Here is a 21329-nt window from a genome sequence, read left to right as displayed (position 1 = left end):
CTGATTTTAGTGTGATTGTGATATTGGGCAAAGAAATAAATGCTCCATCTCAACTGCACGTGTTATGGTCAACTTTTGCTTCTTTGTGATGGGCTATGGACCGATACCGAACATTATCTGCTTCTTTGTGATGGGCTCTTTGGCGGAGGAAAACATAAGGAGCTTATAGGTATCATCGCTGTCTATTTGTATGCGAGACAAATTTAGAAATATTTTTTAAAATAGATAGATATATATTAATAAAAAATTAAATGAAATAAATACAAATAAAATTTTAAAATGAATATTTTCAATAAAATTAATAACTAATACAAAAAAATTAGATTTTATAGTAATCACGTTTTCACTTTAAACAATACATCCATCCATCACTGTTTGTACGAGGACGTGTACCAAACCATTGGATCAGGTGAGCTTTAAACTTTCAAGGATACGCCAAAGCTCAGCTGGTAGCAGTGTGGAGTGGACAATGACTGCAATTTGTGTTTTGGTTCATCTAGTTTACATTCTCGTGTGATATATAAATTAATTGTACGTATAAATCAAAATATATTGAATAAATTTAATATTCATATTTGAATTTTAACTATTTTCTATACACAAACTCCTTAGGTTTTTTATTAGGTTTTAATGTTGGTTGTCGATCGTCGATACTTCTTATTTTTCTCTTATCTTTTTATATTTCATCTTTACTTTCCTTTTGATTTTTAGTTTGTAAATAATTATGCTTTCATGGTATATTTTTTCTACATTTATGACACATTTTCTTTTGCCTTTTGACACGTTTTCAGTCATTTGACAATTATTTTAATTTTATCTTTTTCTTAAGGTTAGATTTGACGACGCCTCGAATGATCAAGATAACTCTTATTTGTTGTCCTGATGATCTTCCTTATTTTAGACCCTCGCATTGGATTGAGATACATGGTTGCGTTTGTGGATAGTTTCTCACATCTCTTATATGTGGTTTGTCGGTAACGTTTCAATAGTTTTTATCATCTTTTGTGATTCGTTTTTTTGATGCAATCAGATCTATTCGTATCTATCTTCGTTCGAGTATTTTGGTTAGATTCTTAAACTTTTTCTTATATGGTCTTTGTATGATCTAAAGTGGTTTGTTTCTTGTGTTAATGGTTATATGAAGATATCATAGTTACATGTTTAATTTATAATTATGATTTTAAACATTCATTTTAATTTTAGATATTTCTCTTTTAATAAAACTAGCGGTTTCTATTAAAAAATAACTATTTTATAAATAATAAAATTTGAAAATATATATTTTTAAAATTTTAATACTAAAAATCAAGTGGCATTTCAACTCGTATGAATATTTCTTGAATCTAAATTAGATCAAATAACAAGTAAATGAGTGTTATATTCAAATCAAATTGAAATGGATAAAAAATCAACCTAATTGCCCATGCACATCCTTGATCATATTCCATGTCTTATATTTAGACCACATTGTCTTAACGTTAAGAACTGATCATTAAATTTCCAGCCTCCACCTGTCAGTTTGTTACTTGTTGCAGTGATTCTAACTGGGTAAATTTTTATATATTTTAGATATATTTTTATTAAAAATATATTTTTATTTATATAAAATTTTATAAATTCGTCATTCCTAACATAAAATCGATCCAACTACACGTGAAAACACACTTACATTCACATCCAAGTGTGTAAAAAAAACATTCTGGGTCCTTCGTCAATGATTCAACAAACGTGCCATTAACTCCAAAAATATATTCGAGGCAGGTCAAGCAATCACCACTAGGTCCCCACTCTAATTGATTAGAGACTTTGGACACATTTACTATACCCCCTGCACCCATTGGTCTTCTTCCTCAAGCAACATGCCCAGACCATAAAAGGCCGGGACCATTTGACCAAAATCTAAGAACCTCGAAAACCGAGCTTCATAAGGGTCCGTTTAACATTACTGTTGATAAGATTAGGTTCGAACTTAGTAAAGGTTTAATCTAGCTCTATTAAAGGTGTATTTTGAATAATTACAAAATAACATCTATTTAATTTTTTTTATTTATTACTAATATTCATATACCTACCAATACAATTGTTTGAACTCAACTATACTTTAAGAAACTTATCATATCTTTAGAGGAATGAGTTTGTGTGATAAATCAAGAAGTGCAAGTGATGGAAGACAAATGAATAATTGTCATAAAATTGTAAATGCGTACCACCGAGCTTTTTAAGAAATTTTTCAGTGACACTAACGTATCGGTGAAAAGGGTGATGGGCAGGGAAAAAGAAGAGAAAGGTTTGTGTGTGCAGATCTTTTGTTTTAGCTACTTTAAGGATGTCCAGAAATGAGACAACGATTGGATAACCTTGTAGGATCACACACAGTTGATGACTCAGTGTCCATGGTTTCTGCTTGAACTCGTTCTTTGTGTTTTGTTGTGACTCATGATTTCGTCCTTTAATGGTTCTAAAATAATTCATTGCTGATAAAGAAAAAAGAAGAAAAAAAAAAACCTTGGATTGATTGCAGTTGCCTAACATTTAAGCCCGAAACACCTAATAATGCCACAAAGTTTAACCAATATTTTTACACGTGGGTAAACTATATATTTAGTCACTTATCTATTCTCACGGTTTCATTTTGGTCATTCAACAATTTTTTTAAAATCATATTTGACTTCACGTTTTTGTTCCATTTTCTAACACATCAGCATTAAAGGTTAGTGTATGAATCTCCATAACAAAGTACAATAAGGGCTTCCTCTTCCGCTTTTTCTCTCATTATTGGAATATAGAGAAAATCCTTTATCATATTTAACCAGTTATTAGTCGGAAATCCATTGATTGCGAGTCTCTACCTAAATTTAAAGTGATGAACTGTTAATGGTCGACACGATCCATTTGTCCCGTCAACAAACCCCTTCTATTATCTAATCTTAGTTCCCTCCCTGCTAATCTCTAACAAACTGTCGTTGTATCGACAACCAGCTATTTGGTTGTATCGATACAATGTACGAGACTCTTTCCCATGAACAGCAAAGTGTCCAATATCAGTAGCAGACTTCATTTACATACAAAAATCTGCATCGATGGGCCACAGGATTGCTCAATGTTACAATTGACACACACACTGCTTTCCCAAAAGCTCCTTTTCAAAACCCCAAACTTTCTTTTGTTGTTTTCCAGCTTTCCATTTCATCTAAAACAATGGATTCCTCAAATGCAGAAAAGCAAAGTGCATATAATTGAGGGTTTAAAGTCATATTCATGAAAATAGGCCTATTATCTGAGAGAAAAGAAAAGAAAAGTGTGTATTAGAACAGAAAAGCAAATGCCATCGCAGATGGAAAAGCTGAATCTGAAGCTGCCCTTTTCCTGAAACCACTTTCCCAGTTTACATGTGGAAGAAAAACCAAGAGATGGTTGTTGTGGGGTCAATCTAATGGCCGTCATGTGAGCCACGTCGATACAACATTTGGTGAATTATCATATGAAACAACTGATCATTTTTAACCTTATTACCCAAAGACATAGATGATGGGGCCTGGGGTCTGTAATGCAGGGGAAAAAAAGATTAAAAACAATAGTATCTAATTCTTGGGTAAAGTCCATGTCTAGTACCCCAAATATCACTTTTATTCCGTTTTGGTCACCAGTCTATTATTTTTTTAACGTTTTGGTTTCATTCTAGTCGCTTGCTGTTAAAAAATTAACAGAATTGTTGATGTGGTATTTTTGCATTTTTTTCAATGATGATGTAGCATTACCTTATGGTGACACATCAACATCACCGTTAATTTTTTTAACAGTGGGTGACCAAAATGAAATCGAAACGTAATGTTAGGTATGATTTTGAAATAAAAAATAGTCGAGTGACCAAAAAGAAATAAAAGTGAAATTGTGATAATTGAGTTAGGTTAAACATGTAGGTTACCTTTAATTCTTCTAAAATTGTAAAGTTATAGGTTCATATTTGATCGAGATGCATAAATCGAGTTGAGTGAAAAAGAATTAAGTTGGTTGAATCAATGAGTGTCATCTTATTACTCAAATTTTATTTGAATTTTTTTAGTCAAGTTTAATCGAATATATTTATTTTAATTTTTTTATAAAATTTTAAGTATAATTATTTATAATATTTTGATACTAATTGATCTAATTTAAATGACTCTTTCTAACCATTTACGATATATATATATTTAACACGTGTAAGACTTTTAATGTTATTTAATGATTTAAATCATCTAAAATTATATAATATATTTATACGATTATTTTAAAATAATTTATTTTTAGAAAAACTATATATGAGAATATAAATGAATGAAGTAATTGATTAGAGCAAAAATTTGAAAAGAGTCGTGATGAGAGAACTAAAATGAATAGAACACAAAGTTGATACATTAGATTGAAAAAAAATTATTCTAAAAAATTTGAAGTTACACATGTATTCTATCATATTCGAGAAGCATAAAATTCAAATTTAATAAAAAAATAAATTTAAAACGAAAAGAAATTACATAAACAAAAAAATCAAATATCAAATCACAAAAAGTTCAAATTATTTAACTAAAGATTAAACCAACATCATTTCAATTATTGGTTTTTTGATTTTTCAAACTTTACAAATTCAAATCCATCTAAAACTAAAATTTCAAAAAAAAAATCTAATTGACTTGAATAAATCAAAATTAAGAGAATGTCAATTTTTTAAAAATAGAATCGAATTTTATTCTCTTTGAATATAATAATAAATTTTAATTTTAATTCTTTAAAAATTTATAATTCAATTTCCAACCTTTAAAAAATGGGTAAACTAAATGTATGAGCACTTAACTATTTTACTTTTCATTTTAACCACTAAGTTTTCATTTTTGTCAATCAAACCATTTAACTATTAAAATGATGTCGATCAAGCCATATACCGTTAAACATTTAACATAAGTTTTGACGTAGCAGTTAACAAAATTACACATTTGATCCTCGATACATATATATTATAGCAATTGGCCTTAATTTTGGTTTCAATAAATTAACCCTTCAATCAGGAAGTGACAAAATTAAAACTAAACTGATAAAATGTAAAAATATTAAGGATCAAATGTTTAATTATATTAATTTTATTAATTGCCACATTAATATCATTTAAATAGTTAATTGTTTGATTGAAAAAAATTAAAATATGAACTATTAAAATGAAAAGGAACAATAGTTAAGTGATTACTTGAAAAAATTCTTACTTCATTCCTACACATATTTGAGAAAGTGTGAACAAAGCAGTGAGGATGATAAAAGAATCCAAAATTGATGCTTTGGTTTGTTGATTAAAGCGTTATAAGTAGCAAAAGGCAGTCACCACCTGGAACCCATTCTTCTCTCTGCATCTTATTCTCATCTTTCACTCTCATTTCTTCTGTACAATTCCATCAACGTTTCGACACGAAGAGAGAAGAAGATTCTGATCATGGGTAACTACAGGTTTAGGTTATCAGACATGATACCCAATGTCTGGTTTTACAAGCTGAAAGACATGGGCAGAACCAGAAGAAACCACAGAAGTAGCGGCGGCGGCGGAGGCGGCTGTAATGATAATACCAGGAAAAAACAAAGCCCTCACCAACCCCACAGTTTTTACCCAAGAAAGTCGTATCATTTCACCAGGGAGCATATCCCTGCTGGCGGTGGATTCGAAACCAAATCCAAATCTTCGAAACAGCTTTCCGGGAAAATAAATCCGAGAAAATCCACTTCTGGTGATAGCTCTAATCTGCAGAAAGAATTCAGGTCCGACTGCATTCTCACTACTGAATTCAGCTGTAAACTCATGAGCTCCGAAGCTGATGAGCTTAAAGTTGAACTCCCTCCGATCAAGTGTCGTCGGAGTTCGGTCTCCGTCAAGGTCGCAAAGGAAGAAACGATCACGGTAAAAGAAACGACGAAGAAGAACAGTTGTGTAAAGAAATTCACCGTAAATTCTCCCGGTGTGAAGCTTAGGGTAAATTCTCCGAGAATCGCAAGCAGAAGGATTCACGGTCGGAGAAGCGCATCGTCGTCGTCGAGTTCGAGTCTTTCGGGCAGTTTCGCTGTGGTGAAGTTTTCATCGGATCCTCAGAGAGACTTCAAGGAGTCAATGGTGGAGATGATCATGGAGAACAACATAAGGGCGTCAAAGGACTTGGAGGATTTGCTTGCCTGTTATCTTTCCCTCAATTCTAACGAATACCATGATATTATCGTCAAGGTTTTCAAGCAAATCTGGTTTGATTTGTGTGATGTCCTAATAAAATAATTTGTGAAATAATCAAATATGTTGTTGCAGCAAAACCTTGACAAGCTTTCTTTGTTTCGGAAATGGACGACTGATAAAGAAACAAAGACATCAATGATAGTTTGAGAGCTCATAGCTACCTCCTGCAGTCAGGGGCGGATACATTCCTCTACGGCCTAATCTTAAATCCGAATTTTATTTTATTATTATATATTGTATTAATTGTATTAATTCTAATATTTTATTTATATTTATTCCGTATAAAATTTTTATATCGTTAACCTACATAAATATTTTTAGATTAACCACCTACTGCAGTTTATGCACTGATCGAATGCCTTTGATAAAAACAATCCAATAATAACTATATTCATGTTTCCAAAGTTTCATTTTAATTCAAAATTACAATATTAACCCATTAAATGACTTTAATGGCTAAAGAAAATATTTTTTCTTTAGAGATTTCGGGTTCAAGCAGTTACGTTTGTAGGGTATGTACACTATCAACGATTAAGGAAAATTATAAACTGATATTATCTTGTAATCACATACACAATTTAAAATAAATCCAACATTAGTGATTTATATCATTCATAGTAAATAAGTGAGCATGAAATGTGTTTCATAATTTTCTTTTTAAAAATGAAAATAACTGAGATTGTTAACGTTGAAGGTAACTTACCTTGAGGAAGTAAGTTCAATTTTCATTATATATAAATATTAGGTAAAGGAAATTACTTTTAAAAACTTAAAATTCTATAAAATTAATAATATATATATATATATTGAGAGTAAAAATTAGGAGTTTAGGATTAAGGCTAAGGTCTTTTTACCCAAATTTCAGTGTACATAAATTATTTGTGAAATTAATATCTATTATAGATTAATTCTTGAATTGACATCTTTTTATGTGGGTAAGATATAAAAGCACATCATGTTAGACGTACATTTAAAAATGCGTCTTGCAGGCCATGCCTTCTACCTATGTGAAAATATGATTGCAAAGATTGAGCCAGAATAAAAAAATGAGAAAATGAGATAAAAAATTATATGAGTTTTATTAAAAAAATAATAAAAACATGTGATATCTATCAAATATATGTATTTACACGAGCATGAACACGAATGATTTTATTTTATATTATTCAAACATTTTTAATTCCTTAACTATTTAGCCTTCATCTTCATATCCCTAAAAAATTCAACATTTATTTTTCTTTCCATTAAATTTACCCTAAAATTCAGACTTATATATGGAAAGCTCAAAACCTTTTGTCGTTGGAGGAAGACATAGCCACATAGGCTCGAGAGCTTTACCTTTCAAGAAAAAGAAATAGTTAAAGGTACTTCGATAATTACAAAAGCCAAAATTTCAAACAAAAAAATAGTAATATTAACACACATTACATATGAGAATAAGTGGGAATAAGGGTCAGTTAATTTGATAGAGCACAAGATTTTTAACCTTGAGGTCATGGGATCGAGTCCTACGGTGGACAATTCATAATTTAGAGATCTCCCACGGAAGCTGCTCTCAACCTGGCGTTGGGTAACCTACTATTCTACCTCCCCCTTACCCCATTACATATGGGAATAAGGGTCAACTAATTTGAAATGATCATTTAGCTCAATTGGTAGAGCACAAAGTTCTTAACCTTGTGATCATGGGATCGAGTCCCATGGAGGGCATTTCATAATTCAGAGGTACAGAAACTGCTCTCAACTTGGTGTTGGGGACAGCCTACTATCTTACCTCCCTCTTACCCAATTACATATGGAAATAAGGGTCAGATAATTGTTTTTAACACACATAATTTGGGTTTTCTTTAAAAAATATATATGATTAAACTGAGTTATATTAGAGTCTTTTAAATAAATTTAAGTCATAATATAACGTTATTTAGCTCTTTCGAAATTATTTTTTAATTATAAAAATGTTTTTTTAATTAATATTTATTTTATAATCTTAGAACAATGTAAAACTAAAATATATTATACATCGTACCAAAATCTTATCTATATTCATAAATGGGATAAGATTCATTTACAATTTTTTTAGTTTTACACATATTTAGAATCATTCAATGAGTAAAAATAGATGACTGAAATTAACTTATTATTTTTTATTTAGTGAATATCTTCTCATTTCCTACTGTTAGTCTCAGTAGTATTTTCACTCATCCAAAGGTCAGGGATGGATACATGATTTTTTGTTATAGGCAAATTTATAAAATTTTAGAGATAGAACTTATACAATTTTATGAGATACAAAAATATATTATCGATAAAAAATACACAAGAAAATTTAAAATATAAAAAAATTTAAAATTTAAAATTTTCAAAAGACGACTATCCTCAACTTATCTTTATCAATGATCATAAATTTATATAATACTAAAATAATTTTATTTTATATAATAATATTCTATCCTTTCGTGTGTCCTTTCACGCGTGTGTGTATATATATATTATTGAAAAGAAAGGTGGGATTTGAGATGATGTTTCTTTGTGGGACAAAGATTGAAACTTGGTTTAACTTTTACCCACCCTATGAAATTATTATTATTATTTTAAAAAGGAAAAGCATATTGTTAGTAGGATATATTATGTTAATTAATCTCTAGTCTTTTACAGGAAAATGAATGTGCAAGCTCCATGACCTAATACCATGAAAGAAACAATAATGCATGAAGATATATATTTTAAATTTTTTACATATTTTATTATTTTTTATATGGTCAAAAATATATTATCATACTTTTGTCATGTAATTATATTTGAGAATATCATATTGAGCTATGCATGGAAATGGGGTGCAACGAAAGAAGCAAAAAGATGAATGAGCAGACGAGACGAGTCGACCAGCATGAGTCCGCAGATTCTGGTTGTTGCATATCCCAACAAGATTCTGTATTTCCTTTCTACAAAATTATAATAAATTGGCAAATTTAAGGGTACCCTACAATGTTTTAGGGTAAGTTTGTTGGGTTCCCAATTAAATTAATAATTATTAACATAATAATCCAGAATTAATGGCCCAACCAGGTCCTCAGTTTGACTTTGTTGTGCTATTATAATTAATCATCGGTTGCACATCATTAAATAATGATGTACTGTTTTGAGGTTGATCTATATTTGATACATTAATCGTTATTACTTTATATGTTTAAGGACTATGAATTTATTAAATTACATTAATGGTAAAAAATGACCTTTTTTAAGTTTTAGGTTTGAGTAGTTGTATTTAGAGTGTGTGTGCATTTTCAATGATTAAATTTTTTTTGAACAATATTGTATTGTAATAATTTCAGACTATTAAAATGGATTATTAATATAATTGAGAAGGAAAAATTCTAGAATGGACGTCACAAACTGAAACACCACTAATGTAACACACCGATGCACATCAATGATTAAATTGTCTTTATAAAATAATTTTGAAAAATAATGAACTATTCACAATGAATATTTTATTATTATTTAGTTTAAATTTTAATAGAAATATAATTAGATTATATTTTCTTATTAAAATTATAATTATTTTAAGAATTTTTATTTGTTTAGGATTGGAGTATTTAACTCATTTAAGTTTATAAAATCATCCTAGAGCAACCATCAAAACCATCTCCAGCAACCCTATCTTTACCGAAAAATCGCATTCTTCAATCTACACTGCCGTCATCAAGAGGAAACACCCAATGTCGTCCAGCTCGCCTTGAAACACTATTTGTCGCAAAGACACCAAATTCGAAACCAAACCAAGCAACTCCGTGATCTGTTCTTCCATCACCAAATCAAGATAACAGAGTGTTGGATCTCAAAAAGGCGCAAAACATAACAATTTTGTTAATGACACTCAATGTGATTGTCGAGGAAGTTTGTGAAGCCCTTTTATAAGGATCTTAAGCTGGAAAACACTATTAGATGGGAGCACTGTACCGAGACTCAAATATACTAATTATTCAGCATCAATCTGTTTTACTTGCTGAGTTTCGTTGATCTTAAAGACTTAAATGTCCATAATTTGCACAAATGTCATTAAGTTTGGGTATATCACGTGTTTGATGCTTTACTTTTTGTATGTTGCGGTTTGAAGAAGAAACACATGATTTTTTTTAAAAAAAATTATTGCCACGTAATATTTCCGTTCAAATGTTAACGAGAGTTAACGGTCGAGGGACTAAAATCGAACGGATCGATAACATAAGAAAACAAACGGACTTAATTTTTGAAGAGTTACCAAATTTGGTCAGACCAAAAATAAGTGGACTATTCGTGTAGTTTACCCTTATAATTTAAACTAATTATATTCCTATTAAAATTTAAACTAAATAATAATAAGTAATTCATTGTGAATAGATCATTATATTTGTTTCACATTTATTTAGTAAGAAAAATTTAATTAATGGTATACATCGATATGTCGCATTAATAGTGTGTTTCGGTATGAGATGCATGCTCTAGACTAATCCATTGAGAAGATAACGACAAGAAAAATAAATAAGATTGAAAATAAAAGCATCAAGATTTGTATGAGACCTTAAAAAGGAAAAAGTAACAGACAAGTGAGAGAAAATGGATATTACTTGTTCCCATATGTAATGGGATAAGGGGGAGGTAAGATAGTAAGCTGTCCCAATACTAGGTTGAGAGTAGCTTCCGTAGGAGACCTCTAAATTATGAAATGCCTTACATGGGACTCGATCCCATGACCTCAAGGTTAAGAATCTTGTGTTCTACCATGTGAGAGAAATTAATTATAATTTAAAAAATACAAGGATTTGCGGCTATAAAACCTCACTTACGAATTTTAAGTTTTTGTCTTATAATAATCACAATTCTTATTATCTATTTATAAGATTAAAAGCTTGATGTGAAAGAAATCTAATATTACAAAGAGTCTTTTTTTAATCTGAATTCTCGTATTCAATCAAAGCTAACAAAAAAGTATAATGTACAAACTTAATGTGCGACAAGAATATGGTAAGCCTCACTCGAGATAAGTTTAGCTCAGGGTCGAATTAAAAATGAAAAATTCTATAACCAAAATTAAAAATTAAAAGGATTAAAATTATAATTTAACCATTAACTAATGAGGTCAAAGTCTTCTCCTAAATTCACCTCCACATACACTTTCAATGAATCACAAGATATCAACCGATAGCATATAAATTTATATACTATCAATATATCAAATATAAACTCTTCTATTATATTTTGAAAAAAATTCGGATTATGAATTTTTTTAAAATAAATTATTCAGAGTGTGAATAGCTAATGCATCGGATTGATGAATTGTAAGAATCCGTGTTATATGTTGGAAAGAGGTCAAGCTTCTTGCTTTTCTTGTAAGACTTTCAGTTATAATAAGACATTGATTCGACTTTTAATACACAATATTTTATTCAAATTGAATTAATCTTGTTCGAATCAAACGATCTTAGTACTTAAGGGATTGCCAAGCTTGACAGGGGCGGAACACAAGTTGGACTAGAGGGGGTCATGGTACCCCAAATTTAAAAAAATTTAATTTTAACCCTTAAAATTTAAAAAAAAATCAAATTGGCCCCTCCAAAATTTTTAGAAATTCTAATTAAATATTAATTTTAACGTTCTTAATTAAATCCTCTCTCATAATTTTTAGAAATTCTCATTGAGCCTCTCAAAATTTCAAAAATTGTAGTTAGACCCTATTTTTTTTGAAAACTATAAATTAAACCCTTCAAATTAAAAAAAAAAATCATAATTTAAACCTTTAAATTTTTTAAAATTTTAAGTTACCCCTAAACTCTATCACCAAGTTTCATCGATGTCACTTGAGATCTTGGGTTTGAGTAGCGTGTATGAATGTTCAGTGTCAAATGATTTAAAATCCTTAAACAGATACTATAGTGTATTCTATCATGAATTTATAAAAAAAAATTAATTGGTTTTCTATAATTGTTTATTTCGGTAAGTAAGAATTATTTTTATTTTATTTATTATTGCATGTGGGTTAGGTAAGATTAGAGTGGGGAAATTGAGAGTATATCCAAACCCTCTTGTTTTACTTGTTGGCTTTGTTTTTCTCTCACAAAGGTGACCCACCACTTGATGAACTTTGTACATTTCCTTTGTTTTGACCCATTAATTTATTTGAGTTTTTTGTCATTGCATCTTTGGTTAGTTGATAAGTCTTAGCTTTTGTCATCTAGGGTTCATTATCGTTTTCTAAATATAATTTTAATAAAATTAATTTTGTATTAGAATAATTATCTCTTATGATGTATTCTGATACGATAACGAATGGTAAAGTATATAGCCTATAACAAATTAGTACCCCATGATTCTTAACTTGAACCTCAAATTAATAAACAACTGGTATAAGACAACACTGATTTAAATCATGGGCATCACTTGGATGCAGACTTTGTCTCGTCATTAAAGAAGAGACAATATATATATATATATATATATATATATATATGTAGAACAAGTAATTATGTGCACGAGTGGACGGACAGAAAAATCTTGCTGAAATCAGAGATCATATAAATAATATAAATATCATCTGATTTTATTGTACACTCACACCGCACGTGTGACAGTGGGTATTTGATGACTCATCTCATATATCATGTGATGTGATGTGATGTACTTATTCATTGATAAAAATATTTAAAATATGGTTGAATTATATCTAATTTAAACAGATTGATATGATGTTAATGTATACATAAATTTAATTTTAAAATAAATTTACTTTTTACTTAATAAAATAGATTTCGAGTGCGACCTTCATGTCGGATGGAATTTTATTAAGGATCTCGTTTTATTATAACTTATATAATAAATAAGTAGTTAAGTACATCATCTTTTTTATTTAAGTACTTAAAGTATTTAATTTTTCATTTAAGTACCTAAAGTATTCTTTAATTGATGTTACATGTCAACTTTTTTAGAACATATATGAAAAGATTGAATAGTTTTAGGTACCTATTTTTACATAAAATACTTTAGGTTCTTATTTTGACCAAAAGATAACTTTAAGTACATATTTTGACCAAAAAGATAACTTTATGTACTTATTTTGACCCAAAAATGTTAGATACTTAATTGAAAAACATTGTTCACTTTAGGCACTTATTTGTGATATAAACCTTTTATTGTTGTATGAGTAAACTACATGTATAGTCACTAAATTATAGGGATAGTTCTTTTTACCACTAAATTATAGGGATAGTTCTTTTTTACCACCAAATTATGAATTTTGTTAATATGCCACTTAATTATTTAAATAGTATCAACTAAGTAGGATGAGTATCTGATCGAGTCAAATATTTTGAGTTAGTGGAGTTGACATGTCTTATTTTGTAATTCAAGCATTATTTAAAAAATTTAGAGTTGAATTGTTCGCGTTTTTATGTACTTGATTTCTTGAGTTTCGCCCTTAGGGATAAAGAATATGAAACAATTGTTTAATTTGAAGATCCGATTGAAATGTTATCACATGCATGTAGGTTGGAGCAAAGATTGATTGAAGAGTTATTGGGATGCGTTCACCCCTAAAAATTTTAAAGTTTTATATAGTTTGAATATTTTATATATTTTTTATTGATGATCTAATTTTACATTTATTAAAATTTTTATAATTTTATACTTCTAAATTTATAATATAATTTTTAAAATTGAAACATATATAAAATTTTGTATCCATTATTATGTAAGAGGGTGATTTCACTAGGGAAGCTAGCAGGCCCAATAACAATAACACAGCTTCTTCACTCAAGATTGTCATCTCCATGCTTTTCCTTAGCCATCTAGGCAAAGAGGAACTAGCCGGAGGGTCACTCGCAATGGGATTTGGAAACATCACCGGTCACTTTGTCTATCATCCGTGGATTCAGTAATTGATGTAAGTGTGGTTTATAGCGAGTAAGTGTTTATTTTAAAATTTGAATACTTTTTTCTTTCTTTCTTTCTTTTGATTAATATAGAGTAATTATAAGGTAATATTTATTCTATAAATTTATAGTCATTTGCAATAAAAGCTCAAATACTCTTGCAGTCTTTGGTGCTCGAACTTGGAACCTCTAGAGATAATAATCACCCCTTTAATAATTAAGATAATTTGATTCATACAAAATCCGAATATTTTTATGTTAATTATTCATTTTACTGAATATTTTTATCTTAAAATTTTATTTATTTTTATTTTATACGGAAAAAAGTTATTACTAATATATATATATATATATATATATATATATATATATATATATATATGTTAACTCTAAAAAATATTGTTGGATTTGCGAATAGGTGGATCCCATTTGTAGTCAAGCCTTTGGAGCCGAAATATATTCAATCCTTAGCCAAACTTTCCACAGAACACTACGTCTCCTTCTACTCATCTCCATCCCCAGTTCAGTCCTTAGGCTAAAAATCGAACTGATTTACATGGGGTTGGTGATTTACATGGTTATCTTGGAAGCTCCTTCAAAAACGTGGCATGGAGTCACTGTTGTCTCAATATTTCAAGGTTGGCGCCGGTTGCTTGCACTCGATTGGTTGCGGAGTCTCCTCTCGGCGTGCTTAGAATGGTGGTGGTACGAAATCATGTTGTTCCTTTGTGGCTTACTCGAAAACCCGAAGGCTAGGGTTGCAGTTAGGGCTATAAATGAGACGAGACATATCACAAGTTATTCAAATTTAATTCGGTCAAAATTCAATTAACACTCTAATCGAATTGTCTCAACTCAAGCTTGAACTCAACTCGAGCTCGAACTTGACTCGAGTTATTGATGAGCCAAAGCGAATTACTTGATACCCGACTCGAAAAGCTCGCAAGCAACTTGAAAAAATAATATATTAAAATGTTAATTTTTAAATTAAATTATTAATAATATTAACATTAATATGTTATTTTTTTAAAATAAAATATAAGATTTTCATGTACTTAAGGTTCATTATTGAACTTGAGTTCGACCTTGAACCGAGTTAGAGCTACAATCAAACTAAGTCTGAGAATATTTCGAGTTCAAGTTTTTTCGAACTTGAGTCAAGCTTGAAAATTTTAAGTTCACGAGCTTTCTATTTGAGTTGAGCTTATGTTATAATTATTGAACGATAAATGACAAACGAATACAATCGAATAGAAAAAATAAAAGACACCAATATTTAAGTAGAAAACCCAAAATGAAAAAATCACGGATAGAGGAAAAGAAACTTTCATTAGATCGAAAAATAAAAGATATGTTACAAGTGTTACCACACAAACTCTAATCTCTACTTTCTTTATAGGGTTTCATACCACTGTTTTGATTGTAACTTCATGGGCTGATCCAGAAAGAAATTGGTCATAACTCCAATAGTTTCAATTTTTGATTTCGAGTTCGTGTCAAACTTCAATTTTTAATTTTTAGTTTGATTCGAACTTGACAATTTTAGACTCACGAGCTTTCGAGTCGAGTTGAGTCAAGCTCTGCTTTAAACTTTTGAATCGAGTCGAACTCAATAATACTTGAACTTGACTTGGCTCGTTTACAACCCTAGTTGCAACCATGGGGTCCTAATACAAACAACTAATGTGTTATATGATTTCCCTTTCTCAATAACCAACATCCTCTCTAGGGATGATAGACGAGTACAATTTTGTGGATTATGCATCGCACCCGTTCTAATTGGGACGGAGATAGGTATAAATTTAATGGGTACTGAAAGGGTGTATATGTAAAAAGTCATACACGTCATGGGTAGTGGGTAGGTGATGGGTTTAGGACATTACCGCCCCATCTGTCTGCTTACTAACTACTCACCATATAAATTTTGGACCATTATGAATTTAGGTATAATTTCAAATATTTGTAAATCTTAAGATTTTATAGACATCACTTGTAATTTAAGCAAAATTAGGGAATAAACATTTTGTAATCTGTAAGGTTATTGCTAGGCGGGTATGGAGGGACGGGATGAATGGTGGGTATCTTGTTGGGTAGTAAGTGTGGAAGTGGATTTGAGATATATTCGCGTGGGCGAGTATGGATTCAAAAGTTTTACATGTTATGGGTGGTAAATAGGTGATGAATACGAAAATATTAAGTGATATGAGGATGTTGGAAGGGGTATATATCTGCCCCACCCGTTTGCCATCCTAATAGTCTCAAAAGGGTTAGTCAACATTGGAGTTAGCCACCCATTGACACTCACCAGACCTTGGTAGTGACAATACAAAAAAAATTATTAGTGGTCAATATAAATATAATAAAAATTATTAATATAATTCATATATATTTTTAAAAATGTAACAAAATATATAATAACAACTATAAATATTTAAACGAATATAAAAATATTAATTAGACCACTATAATTTTGGTAAACTTCATATTGAATATCTAAATTATTAGTTTTTGTTCCGTTTTGGTACAAATTTTTTTTTTCAAAATTATACCTAACTTTAGTTAAGTTTCATTTTGGTATCCGCCATTAAAAATAACAGGTGTTGACGTGTCACCCTGAGGCAAGGCCAAGTCATCATTGAAAAATATAAAAATATCACGTCAGTAGTTCTGTTAATTATTTAAAGGTGGACCAAATTAAAACTTAACTAAATGTTAGGTATAATTTGAAAGAAAAAAGTTAGGTACCAATATAAAACAAAAGAATAGTTTAAGTACTAATGTATAGTTTAGCCTAAATTTTTAACATAATTTATATAAATATTCATTTAAAATTATATTTATTTTTTTATTTTTTGGGTTATGGGATGATCCATGGCCTAGGTAGGGCCGCAGGTGATTGCGGGCCTGTTAATGGTGTTCGCATCCGGACTCGTGGCCTTGCGGCAGGAGGCAACCATGATCTAGAAGCCAGGTTACTTAACACAGATTATTGACCTTCTTTACAAAATATGTCAATTTAGTCCATGTACCATTATACAATTTAATTCTAGTCCATATATTTTTTATATTTTATTTGAAATCTTGATTACTTTTTAAATTCTTTTATTCAATCTATCGTCAATCGTTAACCATCTAGCTAAAAAAGATATCTTTTTAGTTTTTAGTCCATGTTTACATTTTCTATCAATTTGATTATTGAAAAGTTGTAAATGTACATGATTGAAAAAATTGTATTATTCAATCTGTGATCTTTTTATTTATTTTCAAAGATTATGAGTCATATTGATATAAAAATAATATAAGGGAATAACAAAGTTACTTTTACCTTTTTTATAGCTGTCGGAATAATAAGTAAAATTGAAAAAATATTAAGAGAGAGACTAAGAATCCGTTTGGTTTCAGAAAATATATCATTTTCTTAAAAAATAGAAAACGCTAAAGAAAACGTGTTTGAGGGTAAAATTAGAAAATGATTTCTAGAAAATGTAACAAAATAAGTGAAAATTTGAAAACATATAAATTGTGTTTTTGGTGTTTTCTTAGAAATTATTTTCAAATTTTTAAAAAATTATGAGTTTCACGTTTTAATTTACAGAACAAAGAAAGCATTCATGTTTATCTTTGCAATTAATCAAAAGAACATCAATGCTTTGCAAAATCTAGGCTTCAATGACAAAGTCGCCTCTAAAACCTTCAAAGTTTATGTTAGTCTCGTCACTCATAACTCGTACTTTGAGGATTTTTCTACAACATCAATGTTTTATATTTGTTTTGTTAAAATTTATGATATAATTGGAGAATCTTTCTACAATTCTTACTATAAGGTAATGTTCTTCTAAAAAAAATTATATTTTAAGCGTTATAGTCATACTAGACTTAAACAACGATCAAATATATGTAATTGTTCTTTGCATCGGAAGCAATTACTATATTTCAAGGTCACTAGCACTTGATTTTAAAAAAATTGAAATTTTTCTGCCTATTAATTGTTCTTTACATAGAATGAAATTAAATCTTTGTATAACTATTTTTTTAATTTAATTTAATTATACGAGTTAAAGTTCTAATAATATCTTTCGATTTAGTTCACATTTAATTATTTACTTTAGTATAACTTCCAATCCTAATAAAAGTATCTTCCTTTAATTACTTTTAACATTTTCTTTTAATATGTATAACTATTTTTAATTTAATTTATTATACGAGTTAAAGTTCTAATAATATCTTTCGATTTAGTTCACATTTAATTATTTTACTTTAGTATAACTTCCAATCCTAATAAAAGTATCTTCCTTAATTACTTTTAACATTTTCTTTTAATATTTAAATATCAATTATCTCAAAGCTCGTAAATTACAAATTAATTGTTGATATGATAATTTTTATATTTACCAGGTAAATAACAAACTTCATATGAAATTATTATTTTATGTAGTTTTTTTTATTTAATGTTAATGCTTGTAACTTGTATCTTCTATTTGTCATTGGTTTTTGTATTTAGTTATATTCAATTATAGATTGATTTTTATTGATGTATAGTAGTATATCTTTATGTTTGGGCAATGACACAGATAGTGAGATTTAAGTATTGTTTTTTATGAAGAAAAGATTATAAATTTTTATTGATTTCAAAACTTTCATTTATTTAATCATATTATATTATTATTATTATTATTATCATCTAATATTTATATTTTACTTTAATTATTTAATAATTATTTTTTATTTTAGAAAATGGGTACCAACACTTTTCATTATTTTCATTTTTGAAAATAGTTTATTTCTATTAATCAAATATGTTTTTATTTTTTGAAAAACTGAAAATTAAAACAGTTTTCTGAAAATAAAAACATAAAATAAAAATAGAATTTTTTTTAAAACAAACATACCCTAAAATTTTAAATAAAAATACGACTCAGGTTTACAAATAAAAATAATTAAATTTTAAATTTTGAAACTAATTGGGAAATCGGGCATATTTAAATCACATGTCTATTCCTTTGTATTTTTAATTTTATCATTTTTTCTATATTTTTCAAATTTTAAAATTTATTCTAATTTAACAATAACATGAAATCTCTTAAGTCAAATTTGCTAAGAGTCTATATATAGTAAATCGTAAATTTAGTTCATATTCTTTAATTTGACCATTTTAACTTACTACAGTTTAGCTATATTATTTATATATTATTTGAGCAAAAAATATAAAAACTAAAATTAATAATTAGATACATGGATCAAATATATACTTATGTGCATAAAGTAAGGCTAAAGTATATTGTCCTTATTCGAGTGTGTAGAATGCTAATGTGTGCATTGAGTGAGCTTTACTGTGTGTGTGAGTTGTTATGGTTGTTAAGAATAGTGACGTATGAAGTTTGTTATGGATGCTGTTACAATAGTATGAGATTGAGTAAGCTTTAAGTCATGACTACTATAAGCTAGTTGTGTTGTAGCTACAGTGAAGCAATAATAAAAAACCAATGCTGTTCTTTTTTCTTATTCAACTTCTCAACATGGTATCTTTCGCCAAGGTTCTGGGCATTTTTTTCACGCTTCTAGATTTTCTTTCTTTCCATTTCTTCACTCATGGAGTCGAGCATTGCAGCTGAACGAGTTGAATCAGAGAGTCCTAAGGCCAAAGAAGAAGATGAATCGAGGAGATCATTATCTCTGGCGATAACTTCAACTTAGAGAACGACAAGGAACTGATTATCATTTCTGTAGTGTCACCGCAGATCACCATGCCGAGGTTGTTTTCACCATTTCTCCAGCGAAAAATGTCGAGTCAGTCCAAGAGACCAAGAGTATGAAGAACAATAAGAAAAGAACAGAAGAGGTGCAAGTCTCCATCACCAAGAAGCCCTTCGTCTTCAATCTGGATGCCAAGAGATACATCAATGAGTTCAACGAGGTTGAAATTTGTGGCTTAGAAATGACTATTCCTACTATTGTCACCATTGCTGAGATCCTGAAGCGAAATGGATTTGCAAACGGTCGACAACAACAATAATGAGCCTCCATTATAAACTTTAATCGCTCAAGAAGGGTAGTGATACAATACGGTTTACCTTACTCAAATTAAAGAGGTGTGAGATGCTCTTGCCTTCTGTGGAAGTCCGATTCTGTGATTGAGCATGTGATCAGTATTTTGAAGGGGCTGTCGTGTGAATACCAACCATTTGTGGCTGTTATAATTGCCATGAGGGAATCACTTTTCCTGGAAAGCTTATGTATTGTGCTTGCTGATGTCGAAACCCAACTTGCTGGTTTTGATACTCAAGTTGAGACAATTTTGATGAGTGTCATCTTGCTCAAGGAAAAGCGGTTGATCCTAACCACGATTTGTATGGTCATGTTTCCAATCTATTCGACCAAATGTCAATGATGTGATGGTCACATTGTTATAGAATAGATTTTTTTAGAATTTTTTTTAATGTCCATTCATATCAAAAGTTTGCATAGATTCAAGTTAAACGGAAGGAAACATCGCACTTTCGATTCAAGTCGAATGAAAGAAGGCATCACATTTTCAATCCAAGTAGAACGGAAGGAAGTATCGCACTTATGATGCAAGTCGAACAAAAGGAGGCATCACACTTTCGATTCAACTAGAACGGATGTTTTACTAAATCATTGTCCAAATCTTCGTTTGAGCAATTTCGACCCAAAGTGCAGGTTTTATCATTGCTCAAGGAGAAGGAAAAGAGTAGGGAGAATATTGGAGTGTGTAGAATGCTAATGTGTGTATTGAGTGAGCTTTACTGTGTGTGTGAGTTGTTATGGTTGTTAAGAATAGTGACGTATGAAGTTTGTTATGGATGCTGTTACAAGTAGTTATGAGATTGAGTAAGCTTTAAGTCATGACTACTATATAAGCTAGTTGTGATGTAGTTACAGTGAAGCAATAATAAAAAAAGATGATATTCATTTCTTCTTATTCAACTTCTCAACATCCTCTGACTATAGTTGTTTTATTGTGTCATTTGACTATTGAAAGTTACAAAATGGTCTCTCGACTTTAAGGCGTTGCTTTGTTGAGTCCTCCGACTATCCAAAGTTAAAAAATAGTCACTTAACTATTCATATGTTCTAAATTCGTCATCTTCCGTTAAAAAATGAGTGGTCATTTGAGCTTAGACGTTAACTTCTCACTCAAATATGATAAAATGATCTCGTAACTGTTT

At 29.6% G+C, this 21329-nt stretch overlaps 1 protein-coding gene across 1 annotated transcript; it reads left to right on the top strand.

Moving 5' to 3' along the window:
* Positions 1–5455: 5455 nt before the first annotated feature.
* LOC120192119 (transcription repressor OFP1-like) lies at positions 5456–20155 on the top strand. Its single transcript, XM_039194957.1, has 2 exons — positions 5456–6249; positions 19870–20155. The coding sequence occupies exons 1-2, from the start codon at positions 5456–5458 to the stop codon at positions 20153–20155; spliced, it is 1080 nt and encodes a 359-aa protein (XP_039050888.1).
* The last annotated feature ends 1174 nt before the right edge of the window (positions 20156–21329 follow it).

This window comes from Hibiscus syriacus, unplaced genomic scaffold (assembly GCF_006381635.1).
Source record: "Hibiscus syriacus cultivar Baekdansim isolate YM2019G1 unplaced genomic scaffold, ASM638163v2 tig00116971_pilon, whole genome shotgun sequence".
In the NCBI taxonomy this organism is placed as follows: Eukaryota; Viridiplantae; Streptophyta; class Magnoliopsida; order Malvales; family Malvaceae; genus Hibiscus; species Hibiscus syriacus.
Note: the sequence above shows the minus strand (reverse complement) of the source record. Positions and strands in the feature narration are given on the sequence as shown.

What these genes read in the sequence shown, in the direction of transcription:
- LOC120192119 (XM_039194957.1), top strand. Translation starts at nt 5,456, where the DNA reads ATGGGTAACTACAGGTTTAGGTTATCAGACATGATACCCAATGTCTGG. An exon ending in AAGGTTTTCAAGCAAATCTG is followed by an intron (nt 6,250 to 19,869) that starts GTTTGATTTGTG and finishes TCATTTCTGTAG; the next exon opens with TGTCACCGCAGATCACCATG.